This window comes from Mastacembelus armatus, chromosome 13 (genome assembly GCF_900324485.2).
Source record: "Mastacembelus armatus chromosome 13, fMasArm1.2, whole genome shotgun sequence".
Lineage (NCBI taxonomy): Eukaryota > Metazoa > Chordata > Actinopteri > Synbranchiformes > Mastacembelidae > Mastacembelus > Mastacembelus armatus.
The window spans coordinates 1028519-1053358 of record NC_046645.1 but is presented as its reverse complement, the minus strand read 5'-3'; the positions used below and the strand labels follow the sequence as shown (position 1 = coordinate 1053358).

General features: G+C 43.4%; 2 protein-coding genes across 2 annotated transcripts; both read right to left on the bottom strand.

Annotated features, from left to right (window-relative positions):
- Positions 1-669: 669 nt before the first annotated feature.
- On the bottom strand, positions 670-10024 carry meis3 (myeloid ecotropic viral integration site 3). The gene is made up of 13 exons (XM_026292423.1): positions 9845-10024; positions 9383-9484; positions 5709-5848; positions 5240-5414; positions 5098-5148; positions 4947-4997; positions 4418-4567; positions 4099-4207; positions 3116-3261; positions 2417-2493; positions 1520-1578; positions 1333-1419; positions 670-869 (listed from the first exon to the last, which is right to left on the bottom strand). Exons 2-13 carry the CDS (start codon positions 9392-9394, stop codon positions 670-672), a joined length of 1257 nt encoding a protein of 418 aa, XP_026148208.1. The 5' UTR covers positions 9395-9484; positions 9845-10024.
- prss16 (serine protease 16) lies at positions 9448-23114 on the bottom strand. Its single transcript, XM_026313295.1, has 16 exons — positions 23054-23114; positions 22283-22458; positions 21829-21928; positions 21329-21458; positions 20982-21105; positions 20086-20163; positions 19670-19717; positions 19457-19576; positions 18722-18886; positions 18361-18502; positions 17868-18047; positions 17635-17789; positions 16434-16499; positions 10914-11108; positions 9845-10044; positions 9448-9484 (listed from the first exon to the last, which is right to left on the bottom strand). Exons 1-16 carry the CDS (start codon positions 23112-23114, stop codon positions 9448-9450), a joined length of 1977 nt encoding a protein of 658 aa, XP_026169080.1.
- Between the last annotated feature and the right edge of the window lie 1726 nt (positions 23115-24840).

Below are 24840 nucleotides of genomic sequence, written 5' to 3'. Positions count from 1 at the left end.
ATAAAAATAGAATAAGAAAGGCGTCAAACAGCTTTAAATAAAGTGTGTGAAGGTGGGCGTGTATCTTTGACAGCCAACGTGTGCAGGAAGACAGGGAGTAGTGAAGAAGGCGTATTCACAGGTTCAAGTCCCATCCAGTAACGTCCGTGTGCTGCTGTAAAAAGTCTGGGGATAAATATTCATATGTCTCTCTGATCCGGTCCAGAGTCTTCCTGTGGTTCAACAGGCATGATGGGAAGTGTAGTTTAAAGCATGTGTCTCACCCACAGCACACAGTGGAGACATTTAAAGAGGAGGAAGCACTTCTACTCTGAAAGAGGTATGGCTTAAACCTGTGGGTCCAGACTCTGTGTGTGTGTGTGTGTGTGTGTGTGTGTGTGTGTGTGTGTGTGTGTGTGTGTGTGTGTGTAAATTTATTGTTTTTGTCTGCTTGTGTGTGTGTGTGTGTGTGTGCGTGTGTGTGTGAGTGTGAAACAGCTACATTGAGGTCAGTGTCTTTCACTGGGGAATGTAAACTTTCAGAGCAATGTGTCTTTTTACTTTAAATAGTGTGACACTGTATGTGTCAATACACATACGCAGCCAACCACACACATATCTCACCGCACACACTCACACATTCACGCAGTAATGATCCCTCACTCACACTAAATCCCCCCCCCCCCAAAGCTAGTGTGCATGTATGTCCAGTCCCTGCGCGAGGAGCGGCTCTGCGGGGTGTGCATGTGGTGGCGGGTGGAGCAGCATGGCGGCGTGGGGGTGTGGGCCCGGGTACGGGTGGAGGGAGGGTCCCGGGTGGGGAGGGTATCCTGGTTGGGATAGGAGAGCTCCAGGGTAGTCGCCCTGCAGTGAAGACATCCCCTGGAGACCTGGTGGGACAGGTTTATATTTTCAATGTCCATTTCCAGGGTAAGGACTGGTGCTAGTCTGCATTTTTCACAGCCCATCTGTTGCCTTGAGCCCCAAGACCATTGATTTTTATTTACAGTGTAGATCCTAAACAGCTGTTTAGTTTTTAACAACGAGGAAATAGTGCAGTTGTTGGAGATTATTACCAGCTGTGGACTGTGCTCTAGTGAGCGTTTCTGACAGTGTATGTGTGTGTGTGTGTGTGTGTGTGTGTGTGTTTATACTACAGTCGAGCTCTATGACACAGGCGAAATTATATCAAGCTGAATATAAATACTTCATTGCTGCGTTTGGTGTTTTCACAGGGTTTGTTTACACTTAGACATATAGTGAACTACCAGACCTGTCCATCAAGTGGAGACGTGTACTGTGTGCACGCTAAGTGTGTGTGTGTGTGCAGAATTTCCCTTTCGGATACTCTACCTGCTGTTCGAAGCCCAAGGTGGGCTTGTCCGTCAAGCCCGTAGCCACCGAGAGCTGCTCCCTCTGGACTGTAGGGACCCCCTTGACCTGTGGGACCACAAACATAGACACGCCATGAGACACACATGGGCTATACAATAAAGCCACTTTCATAAAGTTGTGTACTGACTGACTCCTAAACACCAACCTGAGCGATTTGATTGGTCAATCATTGGCTGAACTATTCTCCTCCTGGCATTGATAAACCTGCACAGGGGAGAGAGACATAGAGAAAGAGTGTGATCAGAGAGAGAGAGGGGGACGAACAAGGCCACCCACTGATGCAGAAAAAAAGCTGACTGGGAGACTATTAACCTTTTTCCTTTTTACAACCACTTAACCCCTTTCAGAGGGTAAGGTAAATCAAAGTTGGGGCAGAGCAGATATTGATCATTCTGTGATAATTGATTGATCTGAATTGATTGGGTCACTGTATGAGCTGCGGCAAGAGTGCATTTATAAACATGTACGTTACCATATTACAGAATCTTTTGTTTAATCCACACTTCACGTTTTTGTTGAGTTCGGCCTGAGAGTGTGTGTCCATGAATAAATAGGACGTTGATAATTATAAAATAAGTCATTGATAGGTGGAAATGCTGTGTGTGTGTATGTGTGTGTGTGTGTGTGTGTGTGTTTTGCCGGTGCAGATTCATGTGTGCCTGAGTAAGGAATAGGGAATTTTTCAGCAGTAAATCATCTGATTATTGGACATTGATTTGCTATTTTGTTTTATGTGCATGGAGCAAGTGGATTTTATTGCTCTTCAGCTTCAGAAAAAGCTGCTTAGTAGGACATTTCTTCCTCTGTTACAAGCTGCTCTCTAGTAAAGAAGATGCCACCTTTTATTTAATGCACATTTATTCACACAGAATATGAACAATAAAGACCTAATAACCAGAAATATGCAAACACGTGTTACTGACATGGAAACAGAGGTCGCTGTCAAATTGAATGTTGATGCTTTTTGTTTAAACGAGACAGTTGGACTAAATATTAATAAGTCACGGGGCTAGAGTCAATGTATTGATCAGGGTGCACTGACCAGTTGTTGACCTGTAAAATGGTCAGTCCCGTGTCCTGTGACAGCTGCTTCTTCTGCTCCTCAGAGGGGTATGGATGCTGGGAGAGGACACACAGTCAGGCATTAAAGAAAGCAAAACACAGCAGACCTACAAATGGTTCCTGGTTCTTGCAAACATGTAAGTACGTGGATGTGGAGAAACAGGAAAATCACTCTGGGGCTACTTGAGTCTCTCACTGTAAATACTGACAATCTCCCATCTGAATTCATATCTACACTCACACTTCCAATCTCAGCCACCTCTCACATCTCTCTGTGTTCCTCTCTCTCACACACAGACACTGTAATAATTGAAGTGAAGCAACATTTGCCCTGCCTCATTTAGTAGCTAATTACCAATCTAACCACCTCGCCAACAATTACTCACTCCATTTCTATCACTTCCACAATTATTCAATAGAGTGCATATTCACATAATCACTTAATCCCCAGATTTTTCATTTAATTTAATTGACCTCCATTATACACTCCCTTCCCCTCGCTGCCTGTTCTTGTCGCTGAGGTTTTCCTGGCACCAAATCCTCTTTCAGTAATTATTCTCTCACTCTGTGCTTTACACAAGATAGTGCAAGCTTTCTAACAGTTTAGCAAGACAGTTTTAATTATTTTCCAAATATGTTTCTTTTGTGCACGATAAGAAACGGGAACACGCTTTCTCACCGACAGATGCTGGAAAAGCCACGCTCTCATGATGTTTGTGGCTACTTTGGGAAAGATCCCTCTTTTCTTGTTGTTCCTCCTGTCTCTGTCTGACTCATCCTCCTCTCCTGTACTGGGAGAGGCCACTCCTCCATCCAGACCATCGCCTGCAGGGAGGCCAAGGAAGCATTCAAGGACTTTGTGTGTGTGTGTGTGTGTGTGTGTGTGTGTTTACTGGGGTCATACAGATGCAGGCTCATGGTGATTATTATTAGTTTTTCTGATAATTTGTTTCAGCATTTATAGATTTCCGCTTTCCAAAAGTCCAGTTCAGCACATTCAGAACCTCTCCTCAATATCCATTAAACCCACTAACAGTATTAATAGATATATATTCAGTTCAACAGCAGCACAAACATCTTCCAAAGGCATTCAGTTGAATCAATACCTCTCTAAAATAATTTCAGCAAAATTGAACATTATCGTCCTTCACGGTGGGAGGAGCTGTTACAGGACTGATACTGTTACACAGCAAAGGACTTAGGTAGACGTAGCACCGGAGTGTATGGAAACATATCAAAAATGTGAGATTACAATTAGTTGAGAAGAAATATTGTAATGATAATCAGCAAATATTAAACTATGGATAATGTTCATCACCTCAGAGCTGGGCTGCATCTGCTGATTAATTTCATTAATGATTTATCTGCTGATTATTTAACTGTTTAAATATTTAGTCTATGAAATATTTTTAAAATTGTACATTTTTGTTAGATATTTGTTTGCCATTCTATTTACTGTTATGTGTGATGAGGAAAAACATCTACACTATTGCACATGGTGCATTAAAATAGGGAGTATGAATGTTGCTGCAGTTGCAGTTGTGTGCATGCACACCTTAGTTTCCCTACACGTATCTTTGCTCTGCATTGCAGTGTTTGTGCAGAGGTACAGTCCAGTGTTTTCAGTGGGTGATTTGTGCACGTGCATCTATGTGTGTCTACCTGTGTCACTACAGTTGTCGGCTGTGCTGTGTGAAGGCAGGCCACAGGTGCCTGGTGTTCCCAGAGGAGTAGTGGCACATTCATCCGGCTCCCGTAACCATGATGCATTCTGGAGAATGAGAGGAAGACAGAGAGGAGGTTGGAGGTAGAGTAATGGGAAGAGAGGGAATTCCCAGCAGGTGGAGAGGGGCGAGAACAGGGAGTCATAAACCATGAGGTCATTATTCTGACATCCAATGGATGCGGCTGGACAGAGGAATGATGGAGACAGTGTTACAGCGTGCTGTTAGACATTTGGTGCCTTGGCAGCTTTTCTCACCTGCTCTGACAAACTGGTGCAGGATCCAGTAAAGTCCTCCATGTCAGACTTGGAGCCTCCCTCCCGTTCATCCAGCACAAGGTCTGTGGGCATTTTGCCCTTCAGACAGGTGATGTAGCGATGGCAGAAATTATCACACAAATCATGCACCTTTGGAGACAGATTTTTCCCCATCAGTACATATTGTTAACACCACTTCCTAACCAGCGTCTAAATAGGTCATACCATTTCTCTGAGCATTAAAGGACACGTTCACGGTTTTTCTTGCCAGGTTTCCAAAGCACTTTGTAAACCCATACACATTCACATTTTCTTAAATTAACTTTGTTAAGATGCAGAAAGACTGTTCTTCATTGATTTTATGACAAAGACTATTTGATTATACTGCTGTTCGGTAACTGACACATAAGACTCTCTCACAAGCCTGAGAACACGTAATGCGGATGCAGTATGCATACTAAAAAAGTCCATTAAAATGTAAGAACAAGCAGAAAGTGGTCAAATAAAAGCACAGCCCTGAACTCCCAACCTTCTCTAACTCCAGCAAATGAAACCGAAGAACCTGTATGGCCTGGATCATCTGTGGAGCAAAGAATGCAGATTTATTACAAATTTAATACATATCCCACAATGCATGTGTGAAAACACATTTTATTGTGATGTCTATCGATGCGTCATACCAAGTTGTCCAGCTCAGGATTAGAAGAAAATATGGGCTTCTCAGAACGAATCTGCAACACAAATTCAACTAGTTACAACAAATAGGAAAACTGGCGTCGGCTAACGTCTGTTCTCTGATTGGCTCCCACAGGTGTCACTCACCTGCTTAGCGAAAGCAGCAATGTCATCGTTGAAGGACTCGGAGGAGCAGACGTCGCTGTGATTGGTCATGCCGGAGAGGTGGGAGGTGGCTGAGAGGGAGGTGGAGTCTCGAGGGGAGCAGGTGGCGAGCTCGCACTTCTCGAACACTAAAGCCAGCAGTGGAAACAGTGGGTGACTTCACACACACACACACACACACACACACAGAAAGAGACACACATACACAGTTAACATACCATACATAAACACGGTAACAGCTGACATAGTGTACACATGATCCAGGGTATAAAAAAAACTTTAAACCACAGCATTTATGAAACAGACAGGAGTGAACACTTCACATGTATTTTCATATACACTTGACATACATGAATACTGCATGTTAAACCGCTTTAGAGTGGCACATGTAGTTTAACCTGTTTATAACAACACGACAGGCAACACACATGACACGTGGATCCATGCTTACCCATAAATCTGGTCTTTGTGGTGTTTGAGCGAGTCAGGGATAGTGGGTCCGTACTGTGGGGGAGGAAGCGACCTGACATCGTCCCCGTACCCCCCCACCGACATGCCCTCCGACCCTGAGTAGTGCACCAGCTCTTCATACTGAAACACAATTAGATGGAAAGACAGAAAACATGAGACACGTTCGACATCTGTGCCTGTCTGACATCAAATCTTATTGTGATTTTATTATGTGGCGGAGCTGTCAGGGGGTTTCAGTGGCACGGCTTACTGGGCTGACGCTCGTCTGCTGTTGCAAACATTTTGTGCTGCATTTAATAGAAGAAAGTCCTGCCGCTCGACAGGGCAGATAGTCGTGTGTTAGGTCTGCAAAGATAACATTTCAGACTGTTTTCTCCATTGATCATTTGGGCGTATAAACGCACAGACGAAAGTCAAAAAAATCTAATCCTGTCACAATTTTCCAAAACCCAAACTGACATATTCAGTTTCTTTGTCCAAGGATATTCTACTTGTGACTGTTTTGCCTAAAACATGTCTCAAACAATTATCAAAAGTGTTAGGATGAACTCTGTTAATCCACTAACTGGTTGACTGACTGTTTTCATCAGATGAAATGTGTTTATCTAATTATTACTGAACGCCTCAGAGTGATTCCTACAAAACCAACGTTAATATCAACATTAGTTAGAAAAACAAACTAGCTTTAATGGAATAACTGGGCCTGTGTGAACAAATACCACAGCAGTTCTGTGTGTCCCCATTCCCTCAAAAGAAAAACCTTGGTGATTTCTTTGTTTTCACGGATTTATAAGCTGACGAAAATTCCCCCACTCCCAGGATTATGAAACCCTGATGAAATTCTCTCCAAAGTGCTTGGATAACCTAAAAATGAAGAGGTGTCTAGATAAAAAGAAGAGTTTTTTTTCTCAGTTATGGAAAAGTCCACAGCACAGAGGAGACAAGAAACAAGGGAGGTGAGACCGTTAGAGACAGTGAGTCTGTAGCTGCTAATGTGGTCTCCTCCTTCCTAAACTCAGACTAGACAGGAGTCGTGCTGAGACGTCCCTCACGACCCGCTGTGACAGCCTCACAGGGCCCGCTCACACACACACACACACGCACACACACACACACACGCACGCACACACACACACTCACACACACACACACACACACACAGACCCAAACGTACACATCGCAGGAATCACACATGTAACATCATGAATATACATGCCTGGCTCTCTCTCTCTCTCTCTCACTGTGTTCTGGAGCTAAATTGTGCTTCACTGCAGCTTCACGCTTTGAGGAAACATTGCTCAGGTCAGCAGATCTGCTTCTGTTTCTTTTTCTGCTGGATTAAAAGTGACTCCCAGAGCAGTCCCACAGGGCCACCAGGATCACACACAGCACCTGTTATGTGGCCTGGCCCTAACACCTTTCACTGCTGTGTTATTTTAACCCAACCATAAATGTTGTGATCTGCTTAGCCTAGATTTTCTGCAGACTATTCAAAAGGCTGACAAACACAAGAGGTTATGATTTACTGCAGAAGCGTGTCACTAGAGGACACTGATTCCTTTACATTTGTAAATACTGTTCAGGTTTAATGTTCAATCATTTGAACATTAAAATCTTATTCTTGTTTATTTTTACATTCTTCATATGATCAATTTTCAAATAGCTGACAGACACCAACATGTTTATCTCAGGGTCAGATGTGAGATAAATGTCTACATTTTACAGCAAAAAGCTATTTTTCTAAATATTCTCTATATTTTGACTTCTCTGAATTAAATAAAAGATAAATTCAATTACTCCTCTTTATGTGCGGGCTCTGTCCACTGCTGCATGTGCATGACCCCTGCAGGTCTCCGGACCCCACTTTGAACCACTGTCCTAAATGGCTTATCAAATTGTTGTATTTCAGAGTCCCATATGGCCACCGGGATCACAAAAGCACCTGCTCTGAGGCCCTGGCCTGAGACACCTTCTAGTTTTTATGGAGGCTGGCTATTAACACAATCACTGCTATCAGATTGCGCGTCTCTCTTTGCGCACGGCGCCTATCGGGTTTCTGTGCGTCAAAGCGGATCAAAGCGCGCACGTTGAGATGACAGATTCCGCGAATTTGCCCACTTTTTTTAAAGTCACGGAGCCTTCAGATGGCAGGAAAACATTTTCAGGTTCGGCCTGACAAGCGCTTTCTTCTCCTCCGAGCCAAGAACATGAATAACTGCACAGCAGCAACAAACATTTTGTAAGAAAAACAGCAAACCAAGACGAAATTTGTGTCCACATTTAGATTTCAGATCATTGGGCGTGTAAATAAATCAATAAAGCCTTTTTCTATTAATAAAAAGTAACCGATCGATAGTTATTATTATTAAAATCCCTGCGAATTAAATATTCTTGGAAAAACATCCAAATAACTCGGGAACATCTTCTGGAAAATAAAACCGTGACGGTGGGAATTTGTTTGCGGGTTAATTTAACTCAAAATTCAACAAGTTAGAACAAACCGACATCCACGTTAAAGCGACTCGTCCTGTTTCTATGAAGTCAGTAAAAAAAGTGATCAGTTATTAGTTAAGTTCTATATGTTACAGACAAACCTGTTGAAAACAAAATATACAGAACCTGTTGCAGATCTAAGGTCGAGTTCTGCACAGAACTGTAGGTCTTGGACTCATGTTGGACCAGTGTCCGTTTAATTTTCTTAAAATTCTGCTCAAAGGAACCGGAAGACTTTTTATTACAGCGTGTTCTGAAGATAATAAAGAACAGAATAGAGTTGTTTAATATCATGTATTCCCATTACACGAGTTCTCACTGTGCAAACCAGCGTGAATCTATATTATTATCTTTGCTGCTTGATTTGAAATATCTGTAGGTACAAGTCTGGTTTTCAGCTGGTTCGGTGTCTGGGTCTAAAAACCTTCGTCCCTGTGCTGTTTCCCTACAGCGGCGAGTCTCTTCACACTGTCCATCTCTACTTGCCAGTTTGAGGCTGCCTGCTGCTGTCAGCCTCGTCTCCTCCACCACCATCATGCCTCTGAATCACTGTAGCAAAAAAACTGACCTACTTACCGAGTTGAAGAGCCGCATCTCGTTTCCTCTGCCTCTTAATGACCCACACTAACCCTCGTGTGCCATTATAACGCCTCAATGACATTACACAACAATAAATCCACATTACTTGAAGGGATGGATGGAATATTAGATACAAATCAACTGTTCCCTGTGAAGCATCTGAGACAGTGTTTGGCCTTAAGTTAGACATGAATCCGTCTCAGCTGCAGCCCAGGATAAAGTGGTGGATTTAAAAGTTGTTCTTTGTTGCTTTTATGAACATATTAAGAACATTTCTTAGGTTTTATAGCACAATGTGGCTGTGCTGCGTTTTGTTTGTTTGTTTTCTGTTGTTGTTTCTGTTTCCTCCTAAACATTTAGTCCATGCCAGCACAGCCCTCTAGTCTGTCTCCACTGGGCCCTCGTACAGCCGCTGAACCCAACCAGAGACTGGGCAGTGCCAAGAAAACCCCCAAACCTCGACCTTCCTGATTAACTTTCCACCTTTTCCTCAGGAAAATAAAAACTGGGATCCCAGGCGGGTCTGAGGGAGCAGGTCCTGGCCAGTCCGACACAAACAGAGATGAAAAACAGCAGACTTACCCTCTTCTCCATGCGACTCGACAGCCAGTCCCACACCGGAGATGATGATGCGCCGCTCGGCTGGTTCAGCGAGCTTTGCTCCCTTCGTCGGTCCCTGGAGTCCTGGAAATAAAAGTGCATGTGTTTTTTTATATGCATGAGCAATGAAGTTGTAGACACGGTTAACGTTAGGAGTCTAAGGCTTCAACAACAGCGTTAGGCTGTACAGAAACAGTCAGGACCTGCTCCCTCTGTGGGTCTGTTTACTCCGAGCCCATCGCGTTTTATATTACAACATAATGACGGGACTGGAGGTTTATGAGCGTTAATACGCTGATATCCTATTGCCAGTGTAAGCTCTAATACGCTAAGAGGCAATAAACGCTCCAATAAACCTCGCAGCCTATTTCATGCTATTGTAAAATCTATTGATGATGATGTTGAGTAACACAAGGCTCCGGTAAATGGTGTAAAATGTCCCACCGAGACGTAAATATCCAGTCCTGTTCCGGGCCGTGTCCGGTGTAGTCCAGAAACCCTGGAGAAAGGGGAGCAGCGGTTTCCTGCAGCGCCTCGCCTCCGCCTGGTGCGCCTCTCGCTCCGGCTCGCAGAGCGTCGGGTTGCTCGGTGCTGAGGAAGGCGAACAGAAAACGTCCCTTCCCCTTTTTGGCTGCTTGTGCTCGCTGTCCGCGCAGCATACGGCGACAGGCTGGAAAATGTCACGGCCGGGGATGAGCGATGGTGTTTTCAGTCTCAGGAGGAGTGAAGGAGGAGCAGCAGGAGCAGCAGGAGCGGGGTGAGTGGTGGCGGTGTGCGGGGAGGTTTCGGAGGGTCAGAGCGCGACGGGGTCTCTGGCACCCCCCTCCTTCCACCTCCTCTTCCTTTTACTCCTCCTCCTTATCACACACACAAGAGAGAAGAAGAAGACCCATTCGATTGTTTTATCACTCCTCCATCATCCCTCCATCCTTTCTCCATCCGCGCTGCAGCTGCGCTTTTATCGTCTCGGGATAACTCGGGAGAAGAATCGTGAAGTCTCTGGCTCTGCTGGGATGGATCAGGTTTTACATGAATCTCCTCACTTCTGCGTAATCAATGAAAGTGATAAGAATATGTGAGGTATTAAATCCCTCCCAGAGAAGCGTCTGCAACTTTCAAAACAGATCTTTCTTTGGCGAGTTTGCTTCAGTTTCTGGTTTCAAACGCTTCGTTTTCAGGACGACTGGGCCCATTTTCAGCCCAAATAAAGAGTTTCATTGATTTGATGACCATAAATAAGTTCGGAGCGTGCTCGATGACAGGAAAGTGCTGACTGCTAAGTGTCAGCCTTTGGACACAAATGTCCCTCTTTGGTTTCCCCTTTGTTGATTGCGAGAAGTGAGAAAACAAAACCATTATTGTGAGAAGGTTTAATTTTAACTGTAGAGAGAAAAAAGCTTTCACATGTTGGTGGAATACCTAAACTCCAGTCTTGTGTTGTAAATGACACCTAAGTAACATAATAATTATTCAGGACGCTCCTCGCTCCCGGGCCCCGCTGTGAGGGGCCAACAGGCGGCTGCATTTCAATCAGCAGCGGCTCGGCGGGCACCAGCAGGCCGGGGCAGGCGTCTCTGTGGGCGGCATGGAGTTTGACCGTGGGGTCGCCTGTGAGGTCCGTGCACCGTCCCTGCAGCCAGGGGCCTTTTAACTCCGCAGGGTGTCGGTGTCCTACAGGGGTGATCACAGCGCTCAACCCCCTCCGACACTGAGCCACGAAACAGCGTCAATGGGCTGGAAAAGGCTTGTTTTCACTTTGTTAACAGGCTGAATGAGAAGGATTAACGTTAAAGTGTGTTTCATCTGACCAATTCATGTTCACAGGGATTTAGATCTTGTGTCTTAATGGAAAAAGCTTTATACTCAAATGTGCAGGGGAACAGAAAGAGCTGATGTCAGTGTTTTTCTTCACCTCGTTGCTTTAAATGAACCATAAATCTTCTTCTGTAACATTTTACAGAGTATTATCCAAACATGGAGATTATACTCATTTACATCACAAACACTTATCTGTCACTTTCATCACATCACTGTCTCTGGACCAACACCTACTTTTCTACACTTTTAACATATGTTGTTAAGTTTGTGCTGAAAGGAAAACTATTATTCTTACAGACCAGTCCTGCAGGTCTTTAATAAGATGTGAGAGGTTTGATCCAAATACACAGATTAAGGATTGGATGCAAACAAAACATATGTTCATTAGTTCATTAGTACAGGCTAAAGAACAGACGTATTTAAAATCCTCAGTGGTCATTAAATGTTCTCCTGGTATTAGAGAACCTTCACTCGTCCAACAATCAACAAAGTCACTCCTATTTGGTGAAAATGGTTTTGAATTGTTGAAATATTGTAAATATAAACATTAATGATTAACAGGACTGGAAACATTATTGTTCATATTGATCTAAAAGGAACAGAAACATTTACGTGAAAATTTACATGCGGTTCATTCTGGAAACAATAGTTTTTACTTAAACTGAAATATTCAATTAGCATAAAATTGATTTCCTTTTAGTTTTAGAGCATCTTCTTGTCTTTGTAAAATATTAGTATTAGTGTTGATTAGTAAAATTAGTAACAAATATAATTATCTATTTATTATATAAATCTCTAAAGGATCATGTCATGTTATAAGCAGAATATCACATGTGACTGTCCACAACATTTATGCTCACACAAACGTGTGTGCGCTGATTAAAACAGATACTCTGGCTTTAAACTATTGTTCTGCCATAAGAAACAGTCTTGTCTCCTGCACCACACAGTTGAATATTAGTCAGGCAGGTTTGCTGAGGGACCATTTTGCATGTCAAGACTGCTGCAGTTATTTGTCACCCCCTGTCAAGACTCAAATGCCCCCTCCCCGCCCAAGGCCTGTTGAGTGTGTGCGCTCATTCTAGCCTGCAAGAGCGTGCATGACAGTGGACAAGAGAGCGTGCATGACAGTGGACAAGAGAGCGTGCATGACAGTGGATATAGGAGTGTGCACGTGTGTTTGTGTCCAGAGCTTTGTGGTGCTTGTTTACTTGTTTGCTTGTTTGCTGGAGCATCAGTGTCAAGGTGCTGATCTGGTAAGTCAGGACTCACTGCCAGCTGCTAGACAACAGGAAACTGTGTTAAAGGAAGAATGTTAGCAACTGTGGGTGTTTACCTACAAGACTGCATGTAAATTATCTTTGCATTGTCTTGTGTGGTATCTGAAACACAACTGGCCTTTGTAAATCCCATAAGATCCAACTAAATTGCAAGTAAGAGATGTTCTGACAGCCGCACTACAAATTGCTCCGCCGCCATAGCTTCTGCTGAAATTGACACTGTGCATCTAGAAATATGGAGCTGCCCGTTATTGATATTTTCTAAATGCTGGTATCTAATCAGATGAAATACAGCTGCTGACCTCGCCTCGCTGCAACAGCTGAGTTTACGTGACTTTACCCATGAGGGATGGAAGTTGGGGTACAAGGCCACGCAGCCTTGTTGACTTGGATGACTTTGCCATTAGAAAAATATGGCAGCCTTGACCTCTGGGAGACACACACAACCACCCAAAACATCAGAGAGCTGTGACCCTCCATCACCCGCATTAGATGGAGGGATCAGAGTGATGGAGGGAGGTAAAACGAGGGGATGAGGGGAAAGAAACAGAGTAAGGGCTAGTCAGGGGGTGCAGAGTGCATTTTTATGAGTCTGCCTTTCTAGTTTCTGGGTCGTTTGGCTGCATAGACATAAATTTTCTACCCTCCCTCCCTCCATCTCCCCTGTTTTCTTCAGGCACGCTCGTCGAGCAAATCCACCTTTATTGACCTGCTCTTTCAGCCTGTTTGCAAACTTTCCCTCCAATTTCTCTCATTCTCCCCCAGTTGGGTCATTCCTCTTCCTATATCCCTCTTGTTTCTATTCTTTTGGGCATGACCTCTCTCTTCAGCTCTCTACCATCCATCCCTCCCTCCCTCCTTCTGCCTTCCCCTCTCCATCTCTTTTTGTTTATAGTAAGCCAACACTACCTTTTCCCTTCTGTTATTTTGCTCCTCTCCCTCTCTGTCCCTCCCCTCCCCTCCCTTCCTTCCCCTTATAGATGGAGATTAACTGGAGAGTGCAGCGCCATCCGTCCTCATGACTGTTTGTTGTTAAGGAGATGGATGGAGGCTCCCTCTGCCAGCCCCACGCAGCCGCAATTACACCAGCCGCCATGATGGATAGAGGGGAGGGAGATGGGGGAGATGGAGAGAGGAAGATACAGAGAGGGGCATCTATCACACCCCTTAATCTACCTGTCACTGCACAGGCTTGTGGGGGCTGGGGGTGTGGGGGTATGTCGGCTTTACCCTGACTTCTGGTCAAAGGTTTATTTCTTTTCTTTGGACTGAATTTCTTTCTTTGCTTTTTTACAGAATTAGACCTGTGAGGATTGGAGTCATTAAATGTCCTGATCACTCCAATTGATTTCCCAGAGCTTATTGGATCCTGTAGAACATACTTTGTGTGTGGGTGTGTGTGTGTATTGAAGTGTGTGTCTTTATTACAGGCAACAGGTAATAAGATGTAGTTAATGTTCCCCTTTTGCACAAACACACACTTTGCATATAAATATGTTTTTTGCATAAACTTCATTTTGCCACATCAAGCACCACATAGACATGCAACAACTGAGAAGCACACACACACACTCCTAAACTAAGTTGTTTACCATTATTTGTAGTTATTGCCTATGTGCTCCACCTACACACAGTTCAGTTCATCTTCAGCTCTTACCCGCTGAAGGTATCAAAGCATTGAGCTATCGTCCAGTAAAATCTGCATACATTATTTGTAAAGCCTCCATATCTTCCCCACAATGCTACAGAAATATTATGAAAAGTAATTTGAAGTATCCTGCCCTCTTCCTCTCCTCCTCCTCTTTCCATCCCCAGCTCCCTCCCTCCCTCCACCTCCTCATCTGTCCAGAGGAGTGAGAGATGGGATGGAGGGATTAATACTCTTCCGCCCAAGCCAACCCTGGGAATGATAGATGGACAGATGCAGGAAAGGAAAAGAGGAGGAGAGGGGGAGAGATTAAAGGAAAGAAGTCTGAGGGTTCATAAATTCAAAGTGGGAGACCTGGTCTGCATCACACACTAATAAGATCTGCAAAAAATCCATGATGAGGGAGAGAGAGAGCGAGGGAGAGGTGGGGTGATGAGGAGAGAGGGACGGGAGCGCTGTAATAGCATTAGATGTAATCTAATCATGGCAATAAGATGTGAATAGATGAGTGTGAGCGTGGTGATTATGCAGAAGAAGGATTGGAGTGCACTGATGAAGCTTTGAGGTGTGAGGACAGGCCTCGTTATTGGACAGCAGATCACCAGTGTTATAGTCCACGACGGCTTCTGTCGCAAAGACTCCATGAAAACTGTTTCTTAGAATTTTTTAAAGATTCTTGTCACCAAATAAAAGCAGTGCTGATGGTTGGGTCTAATAGGTGCTACATGGGTGCAAAACCTCTGATGTAAATGTGACTCAGGAGCAAACTTCGTCCAAAGGATTATTCTGTGGGCATCGGTCATGAAACTCGTTCACGTGTGTGTGCTGCAGTCGTCCTCATGTTAAGAACCAAATATAAGCGTGTAAATTGCAGTCATGCAGCTGTGACCCGACTCGGATCCGACAGCATGCTCCTTCACCTCCCTCCTCCACTCCACGACCTCACCCCCACCCCCCAAACCTCCCCACCTCTCCTCCATCTACCAGGCCACATTTTTCATGGCCCAGCTGTCGGAGGACTGTGATTGGTTGGCTCACCAGACAGATAGCCGATAGGCTCTGATTAATAGTTGAGGCCCAAGAACTTCCTCATTGATCACCAGGACAGGCTGCAGGAGGAGGAGGAGTGGAGGCAAGAGAAAAAGCATGCCCTGTCGCTCTGCAAGTGCTTGCTGATAACCCTGATAGTGGCTTTTGGAGTGTGTGGAAGTGTGTGTGTCTATTTGTGGGTTTGCTTGTTTACAATTGCGAAGAGATGAGGGGTTGTTAGGAACGAATGAAACGGAAGAGCAGCAGTGAAAAAGCACTTCAGCTTTACTCCTTTTCTTTCCATCTGTTCTGCTGTGATAGCATCTCTGCATCTATATTAAACAAAACACACAGCGCCTGGTTAGCCAAGATCACGCGTCTCAGAATAAATTTCTGTTCATCATCAAGTGTTTGACTCAGATGGATTTTGTACTAAGTTTGTTCCCCATGACTATGTCGTGTATGTGTTACAGTATTTAGGCATGTGTGTGTGTGTGGGTGTGTGTGTTGTGCATCTCCCCTCCTGCTGCTCTGTCCAGCCTCTAGTTGATTGATGATCTCCCTCTCCCACGGGGTCAGCAGGGTCATGACCTCCCACTTTTGACCCCCCTACTGAGAGGGTCACTCGAACACACGCACCCATGCATGCTCACACACACACAAACAGATGGCCTTGCAACAACTGGTGTTTCCTCACCTTTCTTCATATCTTCATGATTTCACTCACAGATATATTGTACATACATATAATGCATTCAGTTTCCTTATTAACTCATGGACAAACGCCATATTGATAAAATGATTGATGATTTAATTAATTATAAAGATTACCTTTTATCAACAACATAAATGTTAAGTTTGGCAAACCTGATCTAAAGAAATAAGCTCAACGTACATGTTGCAATATCGCACCCTAGTGACACTACGACGTTATTGATAACTTCTGTAAAACACTAAACACTATACTGCTGCGGCACAGAAAGCTAATGAATACCAACAGAATCTGTGTACGTCAGAGGAAAGGAAAGAAAAATAAAGCATACAGGAAGCTCAATCTGAATACAAAGTTTTAAAAAAGGCACAAAAAGCCCTTAGAAATAAAAACCATACAAACTCACAGTATATATGCATTGGTGAAGAACAGGAGGGACTAAATGAGGAGGATAAAACAGCATCAGCTTATTAACTGGTTCTTATCGGTTTCAGAGGAGAGAGAGTGATCAGACCTGATCAGATTATAATGATGATCTGATCAAACCGCTGTTTTCTCCATCTTCTCCCGGGCAGCCGCCTGCAACCAGCTGGTCACATGGTCCTGAATGTCCTGAAAGATGAGAAAACAATGTGAGCAACATCAACACACACAGTCTACACCACACTAACTACCACATCACCATAATATATATATGTAGTTTAAGTGCTGATATTTTCATCTGCGGTTAAAACCTTTTAAAAAGCTCAAATTTGGCACCTTAAGAATATTGTGAATATATATATATATATCTCAAGTATTCAGGCCTTGAAGAGTAATATGTATATATATTACGGGTAACGCTCCTGTTAATGATTTCAGGGTGAAATCGACTCACATTAAAGGATATTAAGGTTTTCAAGTACATGTTGATAATAATGAAGAGTTATCAGTGTCTTAATCTTCTGTATTTAGGCCTTGAAACTCACTGATGTGATCCCAGTGTGTGACAGAAAGAAACTGCAGTGCAAAAATGTATTTAAAGGTTAAGCTGAAGTTAAAGTGATTTATAATATTGAGAAAATATCACAGCTGTAATCACCTTGTCTCTTATACAACAACCAAAAGAAGGTCAAAGTAGAGGCAGGTTCAGCCTTTTTTCTTTTAGTGCTGGACCCTCTGCATCGACTCCCCCACCACATAGATGGAGTCTTCCCATTCATTCATATGAATGAGGGGCCTGTGCAGGGCTGAAGTGTGAACTCAGCCTTAGTCAAACCAAACGGGTTTCATTCAAAGTTCTAATAATTTTCATTTAAGAGTTTCTCTCTGTGTTTCTTCTTGATCTGCAGCAGAGACAAGAACTAAAAAGTCAATTCTGACTTTATTTTTGAAGATACTTGACCAGCTGTAACTGCTGGAAGCTCATTAATGGTTTAGATTTCTGAATGTATTTTTGTGCACAGGCTGGAATCTGAATGTTTGCTGTATATATTATAAAAACCCAAGATGTTTTAGCTGTGACCTTAGCAATGACATAAGGGGGAAAAATAATAGCTGTAAAATCTTCAGACCTTGGACAAATCTCAGTGTTCATCGTCACAGAGAGATTCTGTAACATGAGCAATATTATAGATCTTATATTGATTATCATGAGATGTTGCTGAGGGCCGCACCAAGTTTCCAGCAGGTGGACCTCGTCTTCAAAACATATTTGAGATCTTTACAATTGTAAGAGATTAAAAACATCTCGGTGAGGTGCGGATACCTGTCGGGCCTTGTTGAGGGACCTGCGGTCTGTGGCTCTTCTACTCATCATATCAGCACAGTGAGCAGTGTCTTCAATGAAGACAGTCTGGGCTTCTTGTCCTTTCTCCGTCCTGTCCTGGACCACTGACAGCTCCTTCCATGGGTCAATTCCACCTGTGCCAATCATCATATAGATCATTTCCTGGTTCACTCCTCAGGGTTTGTAGTATTTCCTAGAAAATTTAGTCTCACCGTTGACATAAAGGACCCTGTGTGTGTGAGCACAGTCTCCGCCATAGTAAGTGTTCGTGAAGTTGATGCGTGCAGGCAGGGAATGCTGGGAAATGCCAAACAGCATGGGACAGAGCTTTGTATCGGTCTGCAGGGTCAGCATCCCAGAGAACGGACAAGTGGCATCCTCACAAGTCTGGTCTACACACACACACACACACACACACACACACACACACACACACACACACACACACACACACACACACACACACACACACACACACACACACACACACACACACACACACACACACACACACACACACACACACACACACACACACACACACACACACACACACACACACACACACACACACACACACACACAGAAAGTGGTTCGAGATGTAGAAAGGATGATGGTAATGATGTATGTGTGTGTGTGTGTGTGTGTGTGTGTGTGTGTGTGAGTGTTGCTGTGTGTGAGTGTGTGAGTGAGAGAGAGTTTTACAGAAGCCAAACTCAGTGCAGGTCTGGTAGATCCACCGTCTTGCTGATCTCCTGCCTGAGTGGAGGGACATGTCCATCAGATCCTTCACTGTTTTCTCATGGGAAATATCCATACAGGGTTCCTCACTGGTGGAATGGTAAACCTGCCACACACAAAGAAACACACAAAGAAAAAAAACAAACATCATAGAAAGCCCCGTCCCTTGGGTCCATGGCTGCACAATTGTGCTGGCAAGAGAAAATCCTAAGCAGCTGCACTTCTTCATTTTCTCTTCGGGGACTATACCTCTGTCTCTTATGAGGATTTCATGAAAATGGTCCAACAGCGACATCTGGTGGATGTTGCTGTGTCTCTTCCATACCTGTGCCACCTCAACAAGGCGGTTGTAAGCTTCCATCTCCGCGTCATGTGTCTGGCTGTTATTGGTCATAACACCACAGAGCTCTTCAATAGACATAAGCGCCCCTTCTTCATTGTACTGCACCGTCCCCATGAAGATGTCAGCCAAATTCTGCATCAGCTCAACCTGAAGTGAAGGTGAGTGGTGAAAGAAGCATTTAGTCTTCAAGTGAAACAAAACCAGAACAGAGATGATGATTTACACCCAGGTAATACCTGTACATGTAAACTCTGGAGTCTGAATTTGAAGGAATTAGAAATGACAGCTTTCCTAAAACAAACAGGTGAACGTGTTGCAACTGACAGAATGTAAAAATGAGCAGGCAGATGTCTAACCAGCTAAAGAAATAACTGCTGAATGATTGCATCCTTAGCTTTATGGATAAATGGTTGCAAAGAGCTAAAAAATGATTGAAACAATAAGCTAAAAAACTGTGGATGGAATAACTAGTAGTCCAAACTAATTTCACTAAAATAAACATTTCCATGAAAACTATTGTTTTATAGTTGGTAATTAGTGTTAAATGGCATTTTAACATAATTTGAAATGTACATATTTACAATATAATGGCTGATGGTTAAGTACTCCATAGTCAAGGAATTAAAAACACATCTGTAATATTGACTGGACACAGATTGTGCCCTGCTCCTCTTACTTTTCTCCTCAAAAGTCTCAAAAAAAACCCCAAACCATCACCTGATCGTCAGAATCCTTTGGGATCTGACAGCAGCCAAAGTCCACGGCCAACTGGCTGGCATTGCCCCCCATCAAAGCTGCTTCCACAGCAGCAAAAGCTTCTCGCACAACCGCCAGACACTGCAGGAAGAAGACGAGGGCGAATTTAACACAAGCGGCAAACAGGAATTTAAGGCCGGTCATGTGACGTACAGACAGGTGGCTGCTTCACACCTTTTCTGAGCCACCGACTGCTTTGTTCACAAGACTCGAGCCAACAACCTGAAACAGAAGGAGCGGCAGGTGTGTGAGTGAGAGCATGCTTATTTAAAAAAAGAAAATGTGTAACTGGTGTGTTAATTAGTCCAATAGGCTTTGTGTAATATGCAGGGACGTGGTGTAAACGAGGACACTAAGGTCATATCCTTGGTAATGTTTCTGGGAATTTAGGGGGTTTAAGGACCCAAAAGAAGTTCCATTGTATGGTTACAGGTAATTTATGTTGGGCATTAAAGACTGGATCTAACAATTAGTTTTAGTTAGTTTTTTATTTTTAACTTCTTAGAATTTTTTGGGTGCACACTGGAGGCCATTAAGACCAATAGCCTGTAGTGTAAAAACCACTGTGACCACAGATTGTGCCAGTTTACACTGTTGTATGCAGAGAAGTCCAGCTTCGCCTTTACAGGGGCAGATGAGGCCACAGCTCCGAACACCAGATGGGGAAACTGCAGTAGGACAGAGAGATTAATTAACATCAAGGTGTTTGCAATTATAAAATGTCTAATGTACTACACTCAATACAAGTATATACCACATTATAATAAAAAAACTACTATATTAGTCTATTTCAGTGGAGCATTAAAGAACACAATAAGTGCAATGTCAATATTTTTCCATAAAAAGATCAAAAGTCCAAAAACTAAGTGCTGAAATGAAAAAAAGTCCTGTTCCTAAAATCTACAGGCTCTATATAAACACTGGTTTTGGTGTTCGCACAGGATTTGTTCACAGTAAGAAAACAGCAGCCTCATCCTTTAAATCTGAACAAACAGCTTATTAATGGTCTGTCTGATATGCAGGAAAATGACTAACTTTACACTTACAGTTGCTGCAGTGGCCATAAATCAAAGCCAGACACTGTGCTTGGTGTTTGAAACATACTTTCTGCAGCCGACATGATAAGCATTTTCAAATCCACTAACTGACAGAAGGAGGCTCAGTACACCTTTTCTTATCTAAGCTATGAAAAAGTGCAACTTTCATGACAGGAAAGGAAATATTGCCTTTCCACAACTCTCTACTTACATTATCTGTCTGTTCATGACCAACTGATTCTTCTATGTTAATACAAAGACTAAGAACCAAGACAAAGCTCTTCACATCCTCCAAAGCATTAACGTCTGATATTACTGATTTTTGGAAACACCTAATCCTTAAAAATCTGTCAGTATTTTACAGAATTAATTAGTTTGCAAGGAGCCATGTTTTGAGGCACAGAGCCTTGAGTTTTGTTTATCTTGCTTTAGTTTACTTCTGTTTACACCTTTGCTCTGAACCAGGCGGAGAGAGCTCCAGCATAGGAGCCTCCAAAGCTAATCCAGGTGTTGCTGTGGCTTAGATTGAAGGTTCGGCTGATGTACTGGTGGAACACAGCCAGGTCTGCAAGTCTGACAAAGAAAGACAAGTTCATCATTTTTGACCTTCAACTTGACACAAATATAGACACACATCTAAGATACATGGACACAGAAATAGAAATAGGAGGAAACTGAATGAACCAGAAAAGGACAAATGTAGACGCATTTGTCATGATGAAGAGAAAGTGAGAGAAAATCACACACACACGCGCACACACACACACACACACACACGTAATGAGCGATCACTAACGCTTGCTGACTGCTCAAAAACACCAGGTTCTCAGTTTCGAGGCCATCAGGGTTGATGCTGTTGCCATAGAAACGATGCTCCAGAGCCAATAGCAGGGCCCCGTGCTTTTCTGCCATGTCAACATGATGACCTGGGAAAATATGATCCCAGCATGAAGATAAAGAGGCAAAGTTATTTTTAATGTGATTAATGCAACTGCAAAATAATAAACATAACCTTAGAGCAAAATGTGCAATGAGGTGATTTTCAAAAACACTATTGAGCCCTGACGACTACAGAATGGACAGTAAAACTGATCGTGAATCATTTCTTGTTTATACAGTGACTGGGTGAAGAGGTGTCACCTCGATCACCTTCCTAATGCACAATATGATGCTTCACTCACAGTGTTTCTAGATGTTCGGCCAGTTTATTAGTTGATTCATACATTTCCAGCACTTTCAATCCACTGTTTTAAAATGTGATAGAAAGGTGAGGACATACGCTACATCCTGGTGTACCTGCCAGAACGTCAAACTCAAAGATGGGCCCTTCTCCTCCGATGAAGAGGAACACTGGACCATGAGGTCGCTGCCAATATGCTTCATTCACAAAGAACCTCTGGAAGAAAAACACAAAAGGAAAGGTTGATTCAAAGCAGCAGCCCTGCACATCCATGGTCTCAGGAAGAGTAAGAGTCTTTAGTTTATGCACACTGGAAACCTCCAACGGCAAAAAACCAAAGCTGAACATTTAAACTCATGTTGTCAACACTGCCCGGCAGAGTCGGGGAGGTGAGGAGGTTCAGGCCTCTCTAGTCCACCTGTCTTCTTGGGAAAGACACTGAAGCCCAAGTTGCTCCTAGTGTCCCCGGACAGCGCCCTGCGGTGCTGACATCAGTGTTAATGTGAAAGTGTAAAACACCAAGTGCTGTTGAAACAAACGTAAATATTTAAAGCACCAATCTTTCTCTACCTGAGGGAAGGTTCTAACATCCCGTCGGTTGAAGTGGTCCAGCGGCTGGTGAATCTGTCCCTCATTCACGAGTTTGAGAGGCTGATGACCACCGACCACTTGTATCAGCAGATGCTGCTTGGCTTTCTGCAGCTGCAGGTCTCGCACACGCTCCTTGATCTTCCACAGAATCCGTCCTGGCATTCAAAAAGATGGTGCAGTGGTTTATGTTACAGCAGCACTACTGACCTGCACCGAACTTGATCCAAGAAGCCTCAAGTCTGTTTATATTTCATTTAGGTGTTGATGTGCATGACACTAATTGGTTGGCTGACAAAAAAAAAATTATTAGATTCACCTACAAAAATCAGATACCTATTTCAGGAACACATCAACCAACAAAAGCATAGATCCCAAGGGCCTTTCCATCAACACTACGATCTGGTCCGTTTCTTTCTTCTAGCTCAGCACTGACAAATGAAAATAATTAAGACTTGAGGTCCAACCACCTCAACACAACTGGGCCCCAAAGGCTCATCAATCCAAGTTTATTGAACATGCTTTTGTATGGTCGGGCAGATACTGCCAGGATGGGGGCCAGACCTGAAGGACCCATCAGTCCATGTCACCCAACAAAACTACTATCAGTACATTATGTATAAAAACAAATAAGTACTGTTGTGTACTTAAGTTTAATTCTATATAACAAGTTTTGTAGTTTCATTTTCAGGACAATAGATAAAACCAAACAAATATAAAGGAATAAACCACAAAGAGGAACATTCAACTCACCAGCATCAACATGGTACAGGAGGTGCAGCAGGATGAGCCATCGGGCTGACGACAGAAGCATCTTTAACAGCACCTGGTTATCTTCACCTGTGCAGGAAATGTGCCGTTTAAAAAGAAGCTCCCTTGCCTCCCATCAAATCAGGATGCTTTAAGGTCAGCGTGCAGTTAGGAGGAGATCAAGCACACATCAGATCCTTATATAGTCCCTGAAAATGACTGTGGAAACTGACCTGTGCATCGTTATGATCTCCACTTGCCATAACATGAGAACAGTGACAATGATTGTCTGCCATGTACAAACTGCTCAGCAAAATAGAGCTTCAGCTCAGGGATGTAATGAGACCTCTCTGCCTTGTAATGGCTTTTTTTTTCTTTTGGAGTGGTTGTGTTACAGGAGCCGTTTCTAACACTCCCCTCCTCACAAAACAATCAGAGGCACAGTCCTGTAACTACACACACACACACACACACACACACACACACACACACACACACACACACACACACACACACACAGACGCTCAATTCCAGCAACACACACCGTATCTGCCGGAGACCGCGTGGTTACAAGTGTCAATACAGAAACACTAAAAACGTTCCTGCTGAGTTGTCATTTCCATCAGTCCCCAAACTGAACACAAGCATACTCCCACAGCTGATGTCAGCACACCTGGAGTATTGGCTGATAGGAATAAACACTGAGCCCAAACAGTCCAGTGGTCAAATTAGCCTGAATAACACCCACTGAGCAAACCTCAGACTGGAAACTGCCTCTCAGATAACTCCTTGTAAGACCTTAACATCTTTTTGCAGTTCTGTTTTTAATAGTGGACTATATTCCCAGGGGTCATATCACATTACAAATTACAGAGCCTGATATGTAATTTAAACAAAACTGATCAATAATCACTTTGTGAGCCCAGAAAAATAAAACTCACCACAAACATGTCATGTGCATGTGCACTGGACATATGAAACCCACAGCATGAAGAGACGCACTAAGACATAATGCAGAAGAAAGCAGGTGAACTGGCAGAGGACAGATGAGCAAACTGGGAACAGGTGTGTTACTGGGTGGGGACAATCAGGTAAGTTTGAGGACACCTTGTGGTTGGATGGAGTATGACAGGAATCAGACTCAAAATGGCCAAAATGAACAGAGCTGAGACAGAAATCAGGACAGAGGCTGTTTGTTGGTAAATTGTCAGATCTAGAAAGAAGTTTCCTCATGTCTGGACAAGAACCTGGACGTTCCAGTTTAACTTCAGCTTCCAGTTAGTACATGTCCTGAAATGTAGAATAGATGAAAACTACCAAAATCAACTTAGAACAAAACACATTGAACTCTGTGCACTTTGTTGTTTTTCATTCATGTCTTTGTTAAGATGAACATTAAGAATATTCAGCCCACAGGTTTATTGATTATCGTCATGTCATGCAGCTTCTCTCTAACTCAACACTGATGATTAAGATCTGCTGTGCACAACTTTCTCAGAATACCAGACGTATTTGTACCACTAACATCAGATGCACTGGAGGTTGTGGGAAATTTCCATTAAAACACTCCCTATTAAAAAAAACTTACATTTGTGTGACCAGCTTATGTTACAGAAACCAGATCTGCAGTCAAAGAACTGATGCTCTTCTCTTCAGGTAGACGTGACGGACACTATGGACCCACAGCTGGGTTACGCTGTGGTCCAGGGATCACCTACCCTGGTCCTCAAGGCCCACTGTCCTGCTGGTTTTCCATCTGTCTCTGCCCTTCCAGTTCCTGATTGGCTGAA